The sequence below is a fragment of the Argiope bruennichi genome, chromosome 2 (assembly GCF_947563725.1).
Source record: "Argiope bruennichi chromosome 2, qqArgBrue1.1, whole genome shotgun sequence".
NCBI classification, from domain to species: Eukaryota; Metazoa; Arthropoda; class Arachnida; order Araneae; family Araneidae; genus Argiope; species Argiope bruennichi.
In genome coordinates, this window is record NC_079152.1 from 42,271,132 (window position 1) to 42,287,345 (window position 16,214).

The 16,214-nt window shown below is 23.5% G+C and overlaps 1 protein-coding gene across 6 annotated transcripts in view; it reads right to left on the minus strand.

Annotated features, from left to right (window-relative positions):
- Nucleotides 1-16,214, minus strand: part of LOC129960296 (early endosome antigen 1-like) — a 61,968-nt gene that overhangs the window by 42,591 nt on the left and 3,163 nt on the right. For all 6 annotated transcript variants that reach the window (XR_008783568.1, XR_008783566.1, XR_008783567.1 and 3 more), the window contains exons 2-16: nucleotides 15,840-15,919; nucleotides 14,949-14,993; nucleotides 13,938-13,959; nucleotides 12,713-12,990; nucleotides 12,439-12,475; nucleotides 11,366-11,400; nucleotides 7,323-7,362; nucleotides 6,420-6,454; nucleotides 6,270-6,291; nucleotides 6,128-6,171; nucleotides 4,474-4,492; nucleotides 3,936-3,979; nucleotides 3,057-3,075; nucleotides 2,198-2,238; nucleotides 437-490 (exon numbers count right to left, since the gene is read on the minus strand). Coding sequence is in view for 1 of the 6 variants with exons in the window: in XM_056073632.1 (XP_055929607.1) it covers nucleotides 437-490; nucleotides 2,198-2,238; nucleotides 3,057-3,075; nucleotides 3,936-3,979; nucleotides 4,474-4,492; nucleotides 6,128-6,171; nucleotides 6,270-6,291; nucleotides 6,420-6,454; nucleotides 7,323-7,362; nucleotides 11,366-11,400; nucleotides 12,439-12,475; nucleotides 12,713-12,990; nucleotides 13,938-13,959; nucleotides 14,949-14,993; nucleotides 15,840-15,919 (815 nt within the window). In the remaining 5 variants the exon portion in view is untranslated. The remainder of the gene's footprint in view (nucleotides 1-436; nucleotides 491-2,197; nucleotides 2,239-3,056; nucleotides 3,076-3,935; nucleotides 3,980-4,473; nucleotides 4,493-6,127; nucleotides 6,172-6,269; nucleotides 6,292-6,419; nucleotides 6,455-7,322; nucleotides 7,363-11,365; nucleotides 11,401-12,438; nucleotides 12,476-12,712; nucleotides 12,991-13,937; nucleotides 13,960-14,948; nucleotides 14,994-15,839; nucleotides 15,920-16,214) is intronic.

Below are 16,214 nucleotides of genomic sequence, written 5' to 3' on the forward strand. Positions count from 1 at the left end.
GGAGTAAAGAAGTACTTTTTTATTGATGCTATTGATTGCAAATATGATGGTGGAGGGTTATAAAATTTTATAATGTTTCAGCATGGTGTATACATAATTATCTGTGTAATTTTGTATATTTTGCAGAAAAAACATAGGTTTTGCTATTAAAGAGTTAGTTTTTTTTTTTTTTTTCCTTTTCTTAACCTTTTCTTATACAGCATTTTCATTAATCCAATAATCCTCTGGTCTGATCTACTTGATTATTGGCAGATTGTATTTGAAAAATTAATCTGAATTATGAAATTTTGATATGTGATATTATTATTTATAATAGCCATTTAAAGAATATATGCATTTTTGGAACATTCTGCACAAAAAGTTATGCCCATCTTGCATTACAAATTATGCAAAAATAACCAATACTATATTTGAATATACAAGAAAAAATACTTACTTCAAGCCTCTCTACTTGCTCTCTTAACTTCTCTAGATCATCTTCTATCTTTATCTATAAGCAAGAAAATTTAATAAAATTAGTTTTATTATTTTAATTTCTTAAAAAGGATGAAAAAGCTTATTAACACCCAGAAGATTTCAATGAAGTTTATAGATTTTTACTTCAAAACTTTAAAGAAAAATCATGTTTAAAAAGTTCAGATTAAATTTAATTATATAGTAAAACTGCACAACTAACTTTTTGAGGAACTTAAAATAAGAGAATCTATCTATATATAATTTTTTTATAAAATCTTGAATAACCAAGGAGCAAAGAATTTTCATGTACTGCTTAATTTATAATTAAAATTTCACAAACAAAAATCAATAAACGAGATTGTTAATGAAGGTCAATATTTATGGTATTGATATTTATAATAATAATACAAGAATAGTAATAATAATAATTTAAAATATGAAAATTCAAATTAGATAAATGATGCATTAGAAAAGAAAGAAAAAAGGTAAGGTCATGAATACTCTGATTTGTATTTTCAGAGTTCCACACATGAAAGCTGTGTGATTTATAATACATCCAAAAAAATTCGGTATTCAGGTATTAAATGCATACTATTGGCAAATAACAGTTGTGAAAAACCATCAATAAGTTTGGTTTTGGAAGGAGGGGGATTAATCTCTGGCATGAGATTAATACAAAAGGACCAGAAAATTGAATATGTATTTTAAATGCATTTTTTTAACTAATGAAGCTAAAATTTGACACAGAATTTATGACTATACCTGTAGAAGTATAGTCATAAAATTACATACCAAATTTCATTTATTCAAATCATTGCATTGTTGAGCAATTGTGTTAATATGCATGAAAAAGTATAACCCAAAAGACAGTCGACCCTTGAAAAAATTTGATTCAAATTGTGATACAAACCTATATTTTAAATGCAAAAACTGCAAAGAAAATTTACCTGAATTTTTAATTTATTGAATTACTTTGTAAACATACATATAAAAGTATAGACAGACAGATGGTAAACGCTTATATCAAATTTTGTCATTCTAACTCTTTAGGTCAAGTAGTTATTGTGTTTACTCATAATCATGTGTTTTAGATTCAAAAAGGACTAAAATGTAGAAACATGGTGCAGTTCCTTTTTTTTTTTTTTTTTTACAATACAATTTTTTCTATATTAATAGAATTATTTCATACTTTTTATACTTAACATTAAAGAAAATAAATATATAGTATTTCTTATAAAGAAAACAAAGAGTGAAAATTTGTTTTAGATTAATTCATGTATCAAATAACTTATTTTCAAAAGAGTTGCATAGTTTAAAAATAAAGGTCAATATAATTCTTTTTGTAAAAATTGTATTTCAAAAATAAATCAATAAAAATTGAATAAACAGGAAATTGCCAATCAGTAATCAAGAGCTTTTAATTAAAATGCTTTTAATAGAAAAGACATTCCTCAAATTTGTGAAAGGAACTATTTAAAATTTGTTAAGATATAAAAGAATACTAACTGAGAAAATCTAATGTTGTTATTTTCTTTAAACATTATTTTCTTATAATAAAAGAATTTTGTTTTAATCAATAATAAAATGATAATTTACTAATAAGTGATGTTATAAGCCTTTTGTAAAAAGTATCCACCACTCCTCATCATGATTTTTAGATGATACTGAAATTAATCCTATTTAATTTTTAATCTTTAAAGTGTTAATAAGTATATCATTAACAGATGAAGATCTCACATACTTTTTTATTCACAATTTTGTCTAATTCTTCAACTTGCATACCTATTATAAATAAAAAAATTAACAGAATAAAGCAGAACAGAATAACTTTATCAACAGCAAGAGTATAAACTTCACTGAGAAATAATAATAATTTTTAAACTGTGGAATTGTGTCACGTAATTTACTATTTGGTAACTAAATTGATAAGCTATTAATTAATTAATTTCATGTAAAAAATACTTCAGAAATGTAATACATAAGATGCATTGAAAAATGAATATTTCATAAATTAACTAATACAAAAGATAAATTTACACATATTAAAAGAAAAAAAAAGATTTCAAGAAACATATTAGATTAAAGAATATCTGCTTAGTTTTTTAAAAATAAATGATTATTGACAATAGCAAATTTGGATTCAGTCATAAAACTTTATGTAGGCGTATTTATTTATGTGATAATATGAATAAAAACAGAACATAAATCAAATTTATTAGAAGTAAAGATTAAAGCTTATTTAAAAGTAATTATAAAATAAATTTTTTAAAAATATAAAGCAGAAGTAAAACAATATGAATTTAAAATAAAATATCTAGCAGCGATAAAAAAAATTATATCAATAAGCTTTGATAGTTGCACAATTAACTCATTTAAGAGATTATTCTTTCTACAAATAATGAAGATAATTGTAATTTTTAAAAATTTCAGTATATAGAAATCTTTTTCAAAAGAAGACAGTATTAATACTTCACTGTTGATATTTTAATCCAACAGAGTGATAAAATAAGAAACAATAATGTTTCCATTCTATCTGAAAAATCAAAACTTTATGAATCTAGTTGAATGTATAAGACAAGAAAGGTGCAAAAAATACTTACCTAAGTTGCTATAACCATTCTATTGGAAGAAAATAAAAATAAAATTATTAGTCAAAGTATATTTTATATTATATATTCACAATGTTTGTTATACTTCAAACTAATCATACAGGTACATTTGACATTTAAAACAAAGGCGATCGTTGGATATTAAAAATCAATTATAAAAAAACTCATTAAATTGTCTATTAAAAACAAAGATAAACTTCATTTATCAGGAATAAAAAAGTTTTCTTCTACTCTTCCTCCCGAAATAGAATTTAAATAGTGATAAACGTTCATATACTGAATTGAAATCTAAAAGTTAAAAAAATTATAATAGTTATGCAACAATTCAAAAAAATTAAAGTCATTCATACATCAATTAGATTTTATTTGTTTATTAATCTAATTTTCATTTTTTGATGGATTTGTTGTTGCAAAGTAACTAATAATTAATCATTACAAAGAAACCATATACTTTTAGTGATTTTCTAGCATTTATAGAAAATAGAATTAGCAAAAAAATAATAAACAAATAAATAAGAAGCTGCAATATAATGCTGAAATTTTTATGTTTATATTTGCATTTATGAATATTCAAAAATCAATGCATGTAATTACTGATTCAAACAATTAAATAAAAAACAGCTGACCATTTTATACACCAAATACATCTTTGTACATTTCAACAGCAAAGTATAATTTTAATTCATAAACTAAAAATTAAATGAAAAACAAATAAATATTAATTTAGATTTCTAAAAATCAAACATTAAAATAAATCAGACCTTTGAGGGAAAAATTATTCAAACCAAAAACATCATATAAAAAGTTAAAAATAAATTAATTTCTAATAAATTTAGAAAAAGTAAAAGAAATAAAATGGTGTAAACATACCATAACAGTATCAAAATCTTGTAAAAGTTCATCACATTTTTCCACTGAAAATTAATGGAAATAATTATAAAATTTTAAATATAGTATAAAATATACTATGAAAATGCATCTAGAGAGAAGTCTACTTAACTACTAAAAGATTTAAGAGGCTGATATGTGAATTATTAAACACATGAGGATAAAATAATGCCTGACAAAATTAAGCAAATATTACTGTCTAAATAATGATACAAGCAAACATTTCAATATATTTAATACCCATGTTCGCATCTTCACTATATTTTGAATCAAATGGCAATGAGTTAAAAATATAGCATAAGAGAAAAGAAAAAGAAAAAAAAATGTGGAAAAATAATAGTTTTTTAATTAAAAAATTGTTTAAACATTGCAAATAAATTAAATTCTTAAACTATTTCAATAATTCAATGAAAATTTACATAAAAATCAATAAATTAAAACATTTGTGATACAACAAGCTTAAATGAACAGAATTAAAAAAAAACAGGTGGAAAATGTGACAAGAAATATAAATACTTACCAACAAATTCATTTGTAGCCTGAAAAATGAATGATGCTGTCATCAACAATTGCAGTAAATCATTTTAATTTGAAATTTTTTAATGGCTAATAATTAAAAAAGAATAATTATATAAAACTTCAATACTGAACAGTCTAATCATTAATAAGTGGGATAAACTTTCTTGCAAACTTTCTTCTAAATGTGTTATCCACCCCCCACCCCCTGTTTTTTGTTTGTTTGTTTCTTCCATTGCGAATCCTGGGCAAAGTTGTGAAGACTACGCATGTTCAGATTTTTATTTCATAAATCTTGCATATAAGAGTTTTGTGCTTCATAGTACAGTGAAGAAAAATGAGAATGCATTTTTTCAGTTCAATTAAAACCGAAATTTAACTTAAAATTACAAGTGCAGTTACTAGATCAATACTAGATTTCATTTATTTACATCATTATGCTTTTAAGTTCTCAACTTCATGCATGTGAATATACAGAACAGATAGTCAATATGTTGATGAATTCAAATGATTTAAAATTTACTACAGAACTTTTACTTAAGATCTTATAACTATTTTTTTTTTCAAATTTTATTCATTTAGTTTTTAACATTTTGCAGTTATGGTTAGTGGTTTGGTTTTGTAGTTATGTAGTTAATTGTTAGTAAACAGACATCCTGTGAATGAATTGAATTCAAAATATGACAGAAATCTACAAATCTCTTGTAAAGACCAACATAAAATTACATCCATCTAGTTAAAAACATTTTTTAGTAATTATATTCTCAGGCAACAGCAGAAAAATGTACTTTATGGCCTCAGTGAGGTCTGAAATATGAAGAATCATCAAAATTATAACTTCAAATTACTTGATGATTGCAATATTTTCTTTTTGCATACTTCATATATGAAAAGTGATTAATTTAGGTATTTTGTGGTGATAGCAGTGCACATCACGAGACTCCTCTTTTAAACAAATTGAATAATTATTTTCAATTTCACCATCTTTTTTATCATGTAAATGTTTTATTTTTGGTCTTTTTTTATTATTATTTTATCAACTTTGCAGAAATATAATTTTAAAAGTCTGTTATGATTCTGGAACATCCACTATCTTCACTGATACACAATATCATTGAAGTAGATATTTGGTACTTATAAATATTATAAAAACTAAATAGGCAGAATGAAATATATAAGAACCTGGCAAATTATATTTGATAAAGTGCTAATATTATCCTAATATTTTATAATTCATAGGATTAGCAATTTTTATAAACTTAGATATTTTTATAAACTTTTAGATAGTTGCCGAGTCTGTTTAATCGCATATCTGCAACTGTATATGCAAAAGTAAAACGAAAAATTTAAGGTTTAAATCCTTTAGCAATGAAATGACTAAATTAAATAAGATATCAGTCACTTGCGATTTCTTTATGGAATAATATATTAATTTAAATTGAAAGTTGATAGTTAAAATCATTATGCTTTTAATATGCAAATAATGAAAATTTTTAAGTGATTATAAATGAAAGTAGCAAATGAGCAAACATTAATATACATAATATTTTATATGGTTGTCATTTCAATTTTACACTGAAAAAAATCATTTGAAATTTCACATGATGCCTATCTTATAAGATAAAAGAAGTAATCAATTAAAGATATTTTTAAAGCACCTGCACTGCTTTCATTTCCGTCCAAATTTCATCTTGATCAGTCCCTAATATTAAAAAGAGAAAAATTAATGAATAATGATGCATATTTTAATAATAAACAAAAATTTGAATTGATGATAAAATAACAGAAAAATATTAATACCTTGTGATGATACAACTTGTTTCTAAAGAAAATGAAATCATAGTAAAAAAAGAGACAAATTAATCTTAAATAAAAAATAAATGCAATCAAAATAATAATGTAAAGAGAAAACTGAATTACATTAGTTCATAAAATTTTATTATTTCTTACCTTAATTTCTTGAATTTTTTGTTTGAATAGTCTATCTGAAATTATGAATGATACGCATTACTAAAAATATCCACAAAAATATAGAATGGATTACAACTTATTTTTACATGGATACTTACTTTTAATGGATTACATTACTTTTTTCTATACTATTTTTATTATGAATAAATAAAAATAACTAAGCATTTCTAATCCACCAGAAATTTTCATACTTTAATGAATTTGAAAAAATACTGGGAATTAAATGCAACACTTCTAATTTTGAAAAATTTTTAGAAAAAAATAAATTATGCAATCTTGGTTGAGTTTTTAGATTTATTAATTTTATTTAATTAACAAAACAAAATAAGTTATTATTTTAAAATAGTAGATGCAAAGATTTTTAACTATTTCCTGCATCACTTCCTATTTACACAAAATAAGTATATTGATTACATATACTTATATTGATTTTGTCTAAAGATAAACATTTCATCTTTAGACAAAATATTTATCTATGAATACTTTTTTTTATTGACATGTCTTAATAGAAAATTATTTTGATAAATAAGTAATGATTAAAAGATGGAATATTTCATTGTGGAAAAAGTAATCATGTTCATAAAATTAAATTACTCATCTACCAATTCTTTTCATATGGAATGAACTAAAAATCATAAATTAAAGTCATTATAAATGAAAAATTCTCGTGGTATTTTAAAGACAATATTAAAAAAATATATAAAAAAGGCAATATTATAAAATGAAAATTAAATTTTTAAATATTTTTTAAAGTATAAACTTTTAGATAACACCATAAATGAAAATTAAGGAAAATGTTCTTACATTTATTTTTCTTTCTAACTTATATCACTAAAGCAGAAAGTTTAACATGAAGGAAAAAATTTTAAACATCAAACTTACCTTTGTGCCATGAAAACTTTCCTCCAACTTTTTTATCTTTCTGAAACAAACAAAATAAACTCTTTTAATATTCAAATATTTTTTTTTTAAATACAATTAAAAAAAAGAGAGAAGAGAAAGGAAACTTATTTTTAAATAATGTGTTTACTTATTTTCAAATAATGTGTTGTGCTCCTAAATTACAAAGCCTCAGCTTTAACTGGAATGACACAATGAGTCATAAGAGAAAGTCTGACGAGCAGAAAGTGGCAGCAAGTTACAGATGCATAGAATGCATTCAAACCATAGGTAGTAGCTTCCCCTCTGCTGTATTAATTTCAGAAAACAAAGCCAATGCATTTTTTATAAATAGATATTTTTTCAGCCTTTCTGCTGTTCAGTCTGCAACTGCAAAGAAAACTATGATAATGATTTAAAAGTGTTCATTTTAAAATTTCCCAAGGACGAAAAGTTAAAAGCACAGTGGAATCACAGGCTCCTTCGTAAGGATTTCCAGCCAAGCAAAAGCTCGAGAGTAAGTACAGCTATTTGGTAACTTTCTCAAAAGATAATATTCAGATAATTTTCAATTCGAATTTATATTTGAATGCATAAATACTCCATATTTTTAGCTTTCAATAGTGAATAGTATTATTAACAGTTTGAATTGCTTCTTTCGTTTTCTCTTTGCTTCAAATCTGAAGTCTTCCAGTAGCAAAACCATGTTTCAGCATAAATTCATAGAATTTGTTTTTAATTTATTAATAAATTGAAAGATTGATTCGATAATAATCTTGCATATAGCCACAAAGCTATAGACAAACATGCTTAGCAACAATATAATGCCTTCCTAAAGTATAATTTTAATTATGTTTCAATATTTTTTTCTTGTTACAAGTTAATTTCATATTAACAATGGAAATTTCTATCTGTTTTAATAATGATTTAAATTTTAATTAATCTTCAACTCACTGTCCTATTACTTAAACTGCAATTATTAAATCAGCTGTATAAACAAATAGTAAATATATGTACAAACATGATAAATGCAACATCTGAATTCATAATTTTTGAAAACATACTTTAAAGAAAATAAAATTATAATGCAATATTTTTTCAATTCGTAGGCATTTATCTATATCTTAAAAATAATTATATATATAATTTCCTCGTTAGTTAATTCTAATTTATCTTTTACATTTTGACAGGTCTGTGAACTGCATTTTAAAGAGGAAGATATAATAAGAAATATGGAACATCTTCATGAAGAAAGTGGCTGCATTCTGAAAGCTCCTCTTAAATATCCAAGACTGAAACCTGATGCTGCCCCAGTTTATATTCAAGATTATCTTCAGCCAACTATATCCCAGGCAAGAGAAACTCCTGAGGATAAAAAAATGAGATTACAAGCTGCAGCTGTTAGAAAAGCTATCATTGAAAGCAAAATCAGCAAAAGCAGCTATGATAAAAAAAGTGAACTTTAAATCAATTCCAGAGCTCATCAACTGCCTTAAAGATCAAAATTTAAATCCATTTTGATCCATAATTGAAAAAAAAGGATAAAATAATTATTTGTAATATTTCTGATGAAATTCCAGAAGTAATATATTCTTTACTTGTAAAATCTGATTTAAAGTGTGAAATTTATTTTAAAAGGCATTGGAAAACTAGATAATTATACATTTCCTTCAGTTATTAATAATATAGATGATTTATGTGAAACAATTACTTAGAATCATTTGCAAATATCAATAATTATAACTGAATTGCTCACCAAACTAAAAACTTTTGAAACTGTAAAAAATATATAAATACAATTTATTCAGGTTGAAAAATTGAATTTTTCTAAACAACTTCTCAGACACTCCCCTGAATTGATGCTCTATCTCTCTGCATTGTTACAAATTTTTACAAAAATTCTGAAAATTTCATTCTTTTCCACTCCGAAACTCTTAGAAAAATTTGTTCTATCATAAATGAAAATCCGAAATATGAGCAGACTACTTCAAACCTTTTAAGTTAAACACATCAAAAAGTTTCTTGTTCATCTGAGAAAGAAAAAAATAGTTATTTTAATGGTTGATGAAATCCACTTGCAAAGTCATTTTGATAATGTTGGTCGAAAGATAACAGGTATGGATTTTAACAAATCTGAAGCAGCCACGAGAGCTTTTGTATTTATGGTTAGATCCCTGCTTTCCCCTTATAAGGATGTAGTGCATATACTTCTAGTTAAAACTTTAATTGCTGAAGATTTACATGCACTTATTAAAAAAATTATAATTGGTCTTGAAACTATCACTTACAATTATAGCTGCAGTTTTGGATAATAATTCTATCAACGGTAAAGTTATGTCATCTCTTTCTACACCACCAAAAATTAGTATTTAATATGTATAAGTATTAAAATATGTATTAATAAATCTGTATGAATCTAAAAGACCTTTATATTTTCTAATTGATACTGTGCACCTATTAAAATGAATATGGAACAACTGGTAAAACCAGAAAAATTCTGGAAATTGCATGTATTATCCAGATTTCAATTCAGCCCAACCTATTAAAACTGCTTGTTTCTCTGCACTAAAAACAGTACATAAAGCTGAAAGTGAAGAACTTGTGAAGTATACATATGATCTTACACAGAAAGCTTTATATCCTTCTAGTATTGAAAGACAAAATGTCAAATTGTGTCGATTGAATTTTTTCTTGTATATTAATAATTGGTTTTCACTGTTGATTTATGTAATGTATTTTTGCATAGTTTGTTGTAAAGAATATATAATAAATTAGCAATGCTGTGTACATCTTGTAATATAATATGCATGTTTGCTATTATACATTTCTAACTTACCTTGCTAATAATTTTTTTGACATAATTGGAATTCATTCAAAAATTTAAAAAGCCCTGACTTGTTTTTATCATGTAAAAATTTTTTTAAATAAATTAACTTAAATTGCCTTATTCATAATCTTTTCTAAAAAATTTATGAGAAATTGTAATTATTGCAATCCAGAATATCTTTCAATTAGTTTTGCATCTTGTCAGAGTTTGCATACTTCATGTAAAAATGTTTTGAATAAAATGATTTAAACTGTCTTATAATTGACAATTTCTTTTAAGATTTATGAGAGAAATTACATAGATATTGCCCTCCAGAATACCTTTTGATTTGAATTTTTCTTCTTATGAGAGCTTTATGCTTCTTGAAAAAAATGCTTTTAAATTAAATGGTTTAAACTTTCTTGTTCATGACCATATCTTTAAAAATTTATGAGAGAAATTATATAGATATTGCTCTCCTGAATATATTTGCTAGAATAAAATTTTAAAAATCAGATTTGAATGTTAAGAAGTTTTATAAAATTAAAAATGCTTTATATTTAATTAAACCAGTATTTTATAACAGCCATTATTGCTTACTATAGAGACAGCACGAAAATACATCGCTTTCTCATTTCAACTGTTGAGATCGTCAGATTTCCCTGGATGACTCATTCCAGCCGTCTGGAGGCTTTGTACTTAAGGATGTGTTGATTTAAACCATACACCACTCAAAATATCAAATATCTGTTTTGTATTTAAAAAAAAAATGCACAATTCTGTCTGGTACAAAATACTCTTAAAGATTAAAAAATAATAAAAAAAAACCAGTATAACTTTTATAAAAAGATGTTAATATTTTCCGATTTCATCATAAATTTGATAATATAACAATGAAAAATGTTATTTGTATTCACAGTTACTTTCATTAAAATGAATGATAATAAAGTTATTAGATTAAGGATGTAAAATAACAAGTAGATTATATACACAATAGATTTACTCGGATAGCAAATACTAAAAAGGATAATAAAATAATCAAAAGGACAATAATGAATAATTAAAAATAGAATTTTCTTATATAGATTTCCAATCATTTCTTAAAGTCATTATTTTAAACTTAGATAAATTGCTTGACTGAATTTGCACATTGGAACTAATTCAATATTTGCATGAAATTAAAACAGTTGGTTTTTATATATATTAAGCAGAAAGATTAATTATCTTGAAAAAAACTTACAGCAGTTTTAGACATCTTTTCAACATCTTCACTTTCTAAAAGAAAAAAAATATCAATATAAGTACAATAAATTTATGTATAAAATGGTAAGCATTCTGTATATAATCTGGCAGCCTACATTTCTATTTAATTCCAACATTGTTATTTTTTTTAATACTATAACAGACTCAAATATCACTCATCAATCAATATATAGCTAATCTTATGGGAAATAATTTTCTACTAAAATTTGTAGCTAGTGTTTTGATAAATCATTTAGATACAGTGGAATTATTTTTAATTATGTTAATTCTGACATAAAAATAATATCTCACTCTCAGTATAAGTGCTTTACTGGAAGTATATTTACTATGCAAGTCTTTGTTAACAATAAAAAATAACTTAATAATTGCATTCAGTTATAATTATTATTACTATCAAAAAATATTTATATAAATAAAATTACAGAGTAAGAATTTCATTTTTTAAAGTAATTGTAGAATAATTTTTCTTATATTAAAGAAAAAATAATTTTTAATATAATAAGAGTACAAAGGTTAAAGTGGAATGAAGCAAATTCCTTTCAAGTAATTCATATAAGAAACTGTTTAAACAATGAAAAAAGTTCATTAACTATTTTATAGTTGAATCAAGATCATTAAATATATATCATATTACAGATCACAACTTTAATTCAGCTTTTATATAAGTTTAACATACATTCTCTTCCAGGGACTGGGTACCAGATGAAATAGTGGAAAAGAAGCTATTTTGTTTGATATAAAAACAAATGTATAAGATTTGGTATAATTAATCAAAGTTACAAATTGAAAGTATTATATATTTATGAAGAATATTAAGCAATATAAAATCTGTACTAATATTAAGTTAAATAGTAAATAATGCTATCTTTTATCAAAAAATAAAACAGTTATAAGTTATTATTTTCAGAGAAATCTGAAGACAATTAGAAAATAATTGATGCCTTTTTCAGAATAACAGATAAAAAGAATGTAGCTATAAAAATAATAATAATAAAGAATATGTAGAGAGGAAAAGGATAGAACATAAATGATTATTTTTTCCTTACACACCTGCAGGTAACTCCTCAACATCTTCTTCATCATATACCTATAATATTAAACATTAAAAAAACTGAAGAATTAATAAAATATATGGTATGCATACAATTAGATGATTATGTGAAATTGATTTTTTAAAAATATTAATGAAAATATGTTGCATACCAGATAAGAGAAAAGAAATAGATAGAAGAAATATAAATTGTTTAGAAATTACAAGAAATATAAAGTGTATAAATCTACAGAATAAAAAAATAATTAAAAATTATGTAATTAGTTTAATTACTTTTGTTTCTAATTCCCTTTCTTCTTTAGGTTTTATTAGCTCTGGTTCTACTTTAGGTTCTATTAGTTCTGGTTCTACTTTAGGCTCTACTAGTTCTGGTTCTACTTTAGGGTCTACTAGTACTTGTTCTACTTTAGGTTCTACTAGTTCTCGTTCTACTTTATGTTCTTCTAGTTCTTGTTCTACTTTAGGTTCTTCTAGTTCTTCAAATATAGGTTCTTGCTTTTCATCAGCAGCATCTTGCACTTCACCAGGTTTACGTTTTTTTACTTTTTTTACTAAATGTATAAAAGTATAAGAAATTAAACCCTGAAAAAATTATTCTACAAATTGATGAAATTACTTCCTAGATTGATATATATTTTAAAAAGAATCTGAAAATAAGTATAGTTTGATGTATAGAGTAATTTTAGGATAAAATATGTTACAGTAAAATATTTCATTAAATAAGTTCCATACAGAGATGAATTTATAAATATGTAAATAATGTATAGTAATTATATTAGTAACCAATGGCTTTTGTGATCATCTAGTTAGCCAGAATTAATAGTTGCTAAAAATTAAATATTTTGTGAAACTATATCTTGATTACTTTCCTCATTAAAATACTTCTCACTACTAAATATTTATGTTATTAAATTTACACAGGCCATTCTAGGGTCCATTTCTAGATTTTTGTGATATTCCTGCTATTTATTATTATTGATTAATTATTACTAAAAATACTTAATTAAATAATAAATAAACATATATTTTAGTATTTTTGCTTGATGTTACTTTATCTTGTTACTTCTGAAATAATTATTATAAAAAAAATTATATACCAGTTTAAAGTGTAAATATTATCTTTTAATAGAGTTTGATTTAAATATTATAAGATACATTATTTAATTTTCATTGATTTTTAAAGCATCATTTTTGTTGTTAGATCAATTAATGTTATTGAGTCCTTTTACTACAGATGAGGCAGAACCAGTCAGGGGAGATCTCAGTTATTGCTAACTTTATTTTGGATTCTGCTTACTTAATTTTACTTAGAAATCTCAATGCTACAAATAATTCTGATTGGGGCAGCTAATTTAATAAACATGTTTAAAAGACAAAAGGAAGAGTTTTAAGTAAAAATACTTTAAGGTTTCAAAAATAGAATTCAATCAAAGTAAAATATTTATCTAATTAATACATATTTTTAAGAACTAAATTCAAAACTAAAAGTTGACAATACCTTTACGAGTTGGCCGTTTTTCCTAAAAACAAAAATAGAATAATATTGGATTTTTAAAATGCCAAACCAACTATAAATGTTTGTTATTTTCATATTTAAGATATAATAAAATGAACCATGCATATTTCATATATGAATAATCAGATAATTTTTGATTAATCAGTTATGGACAAAAATATCAAAAGGAAGATAGTAAATAATCTAGAAGAAGTTTTAAACATTTGCAATTAATCCTTTTAAATTATTATTCTTCAGCATAGTATGATTATCATAAACAAAAAAGTTAAAATGACGTTAAAAGCATGGAATATTCAAACTGTAAAATTTAACGAATTAATAATTAAATACCAGTTACTAATGAATATTAATTTCGATAAGTTGATTTTTTGATTTGATATGCGAATCCTTATTTTTTTTTAGTACTTTCCAACTATGTATCCACCTAATTCTTAACTGATCCAATGAAAATATTCCAATCTTGTTACATTGCATTACATATAAAAACATTAAAAAAAATTACATTAAAAAGAAACTTTTTCAAAATTTAATTATAAAACAAACTTTCCTATATAATCATTTGTATAATTTAAATCTATTTCCTACCATTAATTGTAAAGGTTTATTCAGTTTCTCAGAGTCAGATTTTTTTTTTACTTGCCTTTAATAAAGATTACAAAATAATAATAAAACAGAAAATAGACTAATTTTTTAGAAAAATCTATTAGCCAAAACTGCATATTCCTATCTTTTTAAAAAATTCAATCATATTATTTTTTATTTGAAATACATGTAAAGTTGTATTGCATTTTCGATCAATTGAAGTTCTGAGATTTTTAATATTGAAAATAATAAAATAAAGCTTCTCTTTAAAATTCTTTAGTGATAATTTCTATGTGAGGAATTCACAACAGAGTGTTTTTTGCTTCATAATACTCATAGTAATTATAAGACAAAAATCATGATGGTAAATTTAACATAAATATATAAAATGTGAAAATGATATAAACATACCAATTGAGAAATTCTATTTGACAATTGCTTAATAGTTTCTTTAAGCTGAAATGAAAAGAAAAGCTCTACATCAAAGTCATTAAGTAGGATCTTTAAACTTATATGTAAATGACAATTAAATCTCAAATAAATTATATAGATTCAAAATTAATATATTTAATCAATTTATTATAATTTTCTTAAATGAATGCATATTTTCTGCATTTTTTAAAACCTTTAGAGGGGAATTTACCTTAAAAAATACATAGTTCTAGTTCTATTCTCCGATAATAATATATTTTATATTTAAATAATTTTTATTGCCTTTAATTTTATAGCAAGGAAATTAGAAGACATATGCTCCACCAACCCTCAAGAGATTTGACTACTCTCAAAAATCCTTACATGCCTCTTATTTTCATTTATTGTTTTTTACTTGTATCAGGAATATAAAATTAGTTATTTAGACCATTTTTTTAAATGCTTTGGAAACATAAGAGTCTGTAATTGCAACGGAAGGAGTTTTCTATTAATTTTTACTTCTTAATTCTATATTATTGTCTAATCTTAGTTAACTAGAATTAAGTTGCTAAAGTCAAATAGCACTATTCTTTGTGTATTTATGACACTAGTTATTTGGTAATATTATTGCTATTTTGAGATATTAACTTAGATAAAATAAATATATTTCTCATCCATTTATTTTGAAACTTCCATTGAAAAAAATTATCCAACATCACAATAATATTCTTTAAAAAAATTAATCAAAATTTTGTGTATTTTATTTTAATATTTTTTTATTCGAATTTTCTAATTATTCACAGTTTCTGTGAATTTCAATAACTCGTATGATAAAATATTCAGATAAAATAATACTTTTATCTGAAGTAAATTATTTCTTTGAGACATTACTTTGCCTATGTTTTTCTTCATTGCAACCATACTTGGATTTTCTGATTTTTCTTCAACAATTTCATCACTTGATTCTGATTCTGTAATGAAAATGAAAATACAGAAATTTTAAAACATAAATTATCAGTGCATAATAAAATCATTATACCAATTATAATGACAGTGTAAAGTGAATCAACAGTACTGTTTTCCTTAGATGACCAATTTCTGAATAATGACATTAAATTCTACTAATAGAATTCTAGCATTATTAGATTTAAAACTATAAAATTCCATATTTTTTCTGATGTTTAGAATAATTCCATTTTCTGCTTTTTTCTTCACCTAATCAATACTAATTTTCTTATAGACTTATGTTCTTAAAGAGAGTTACTT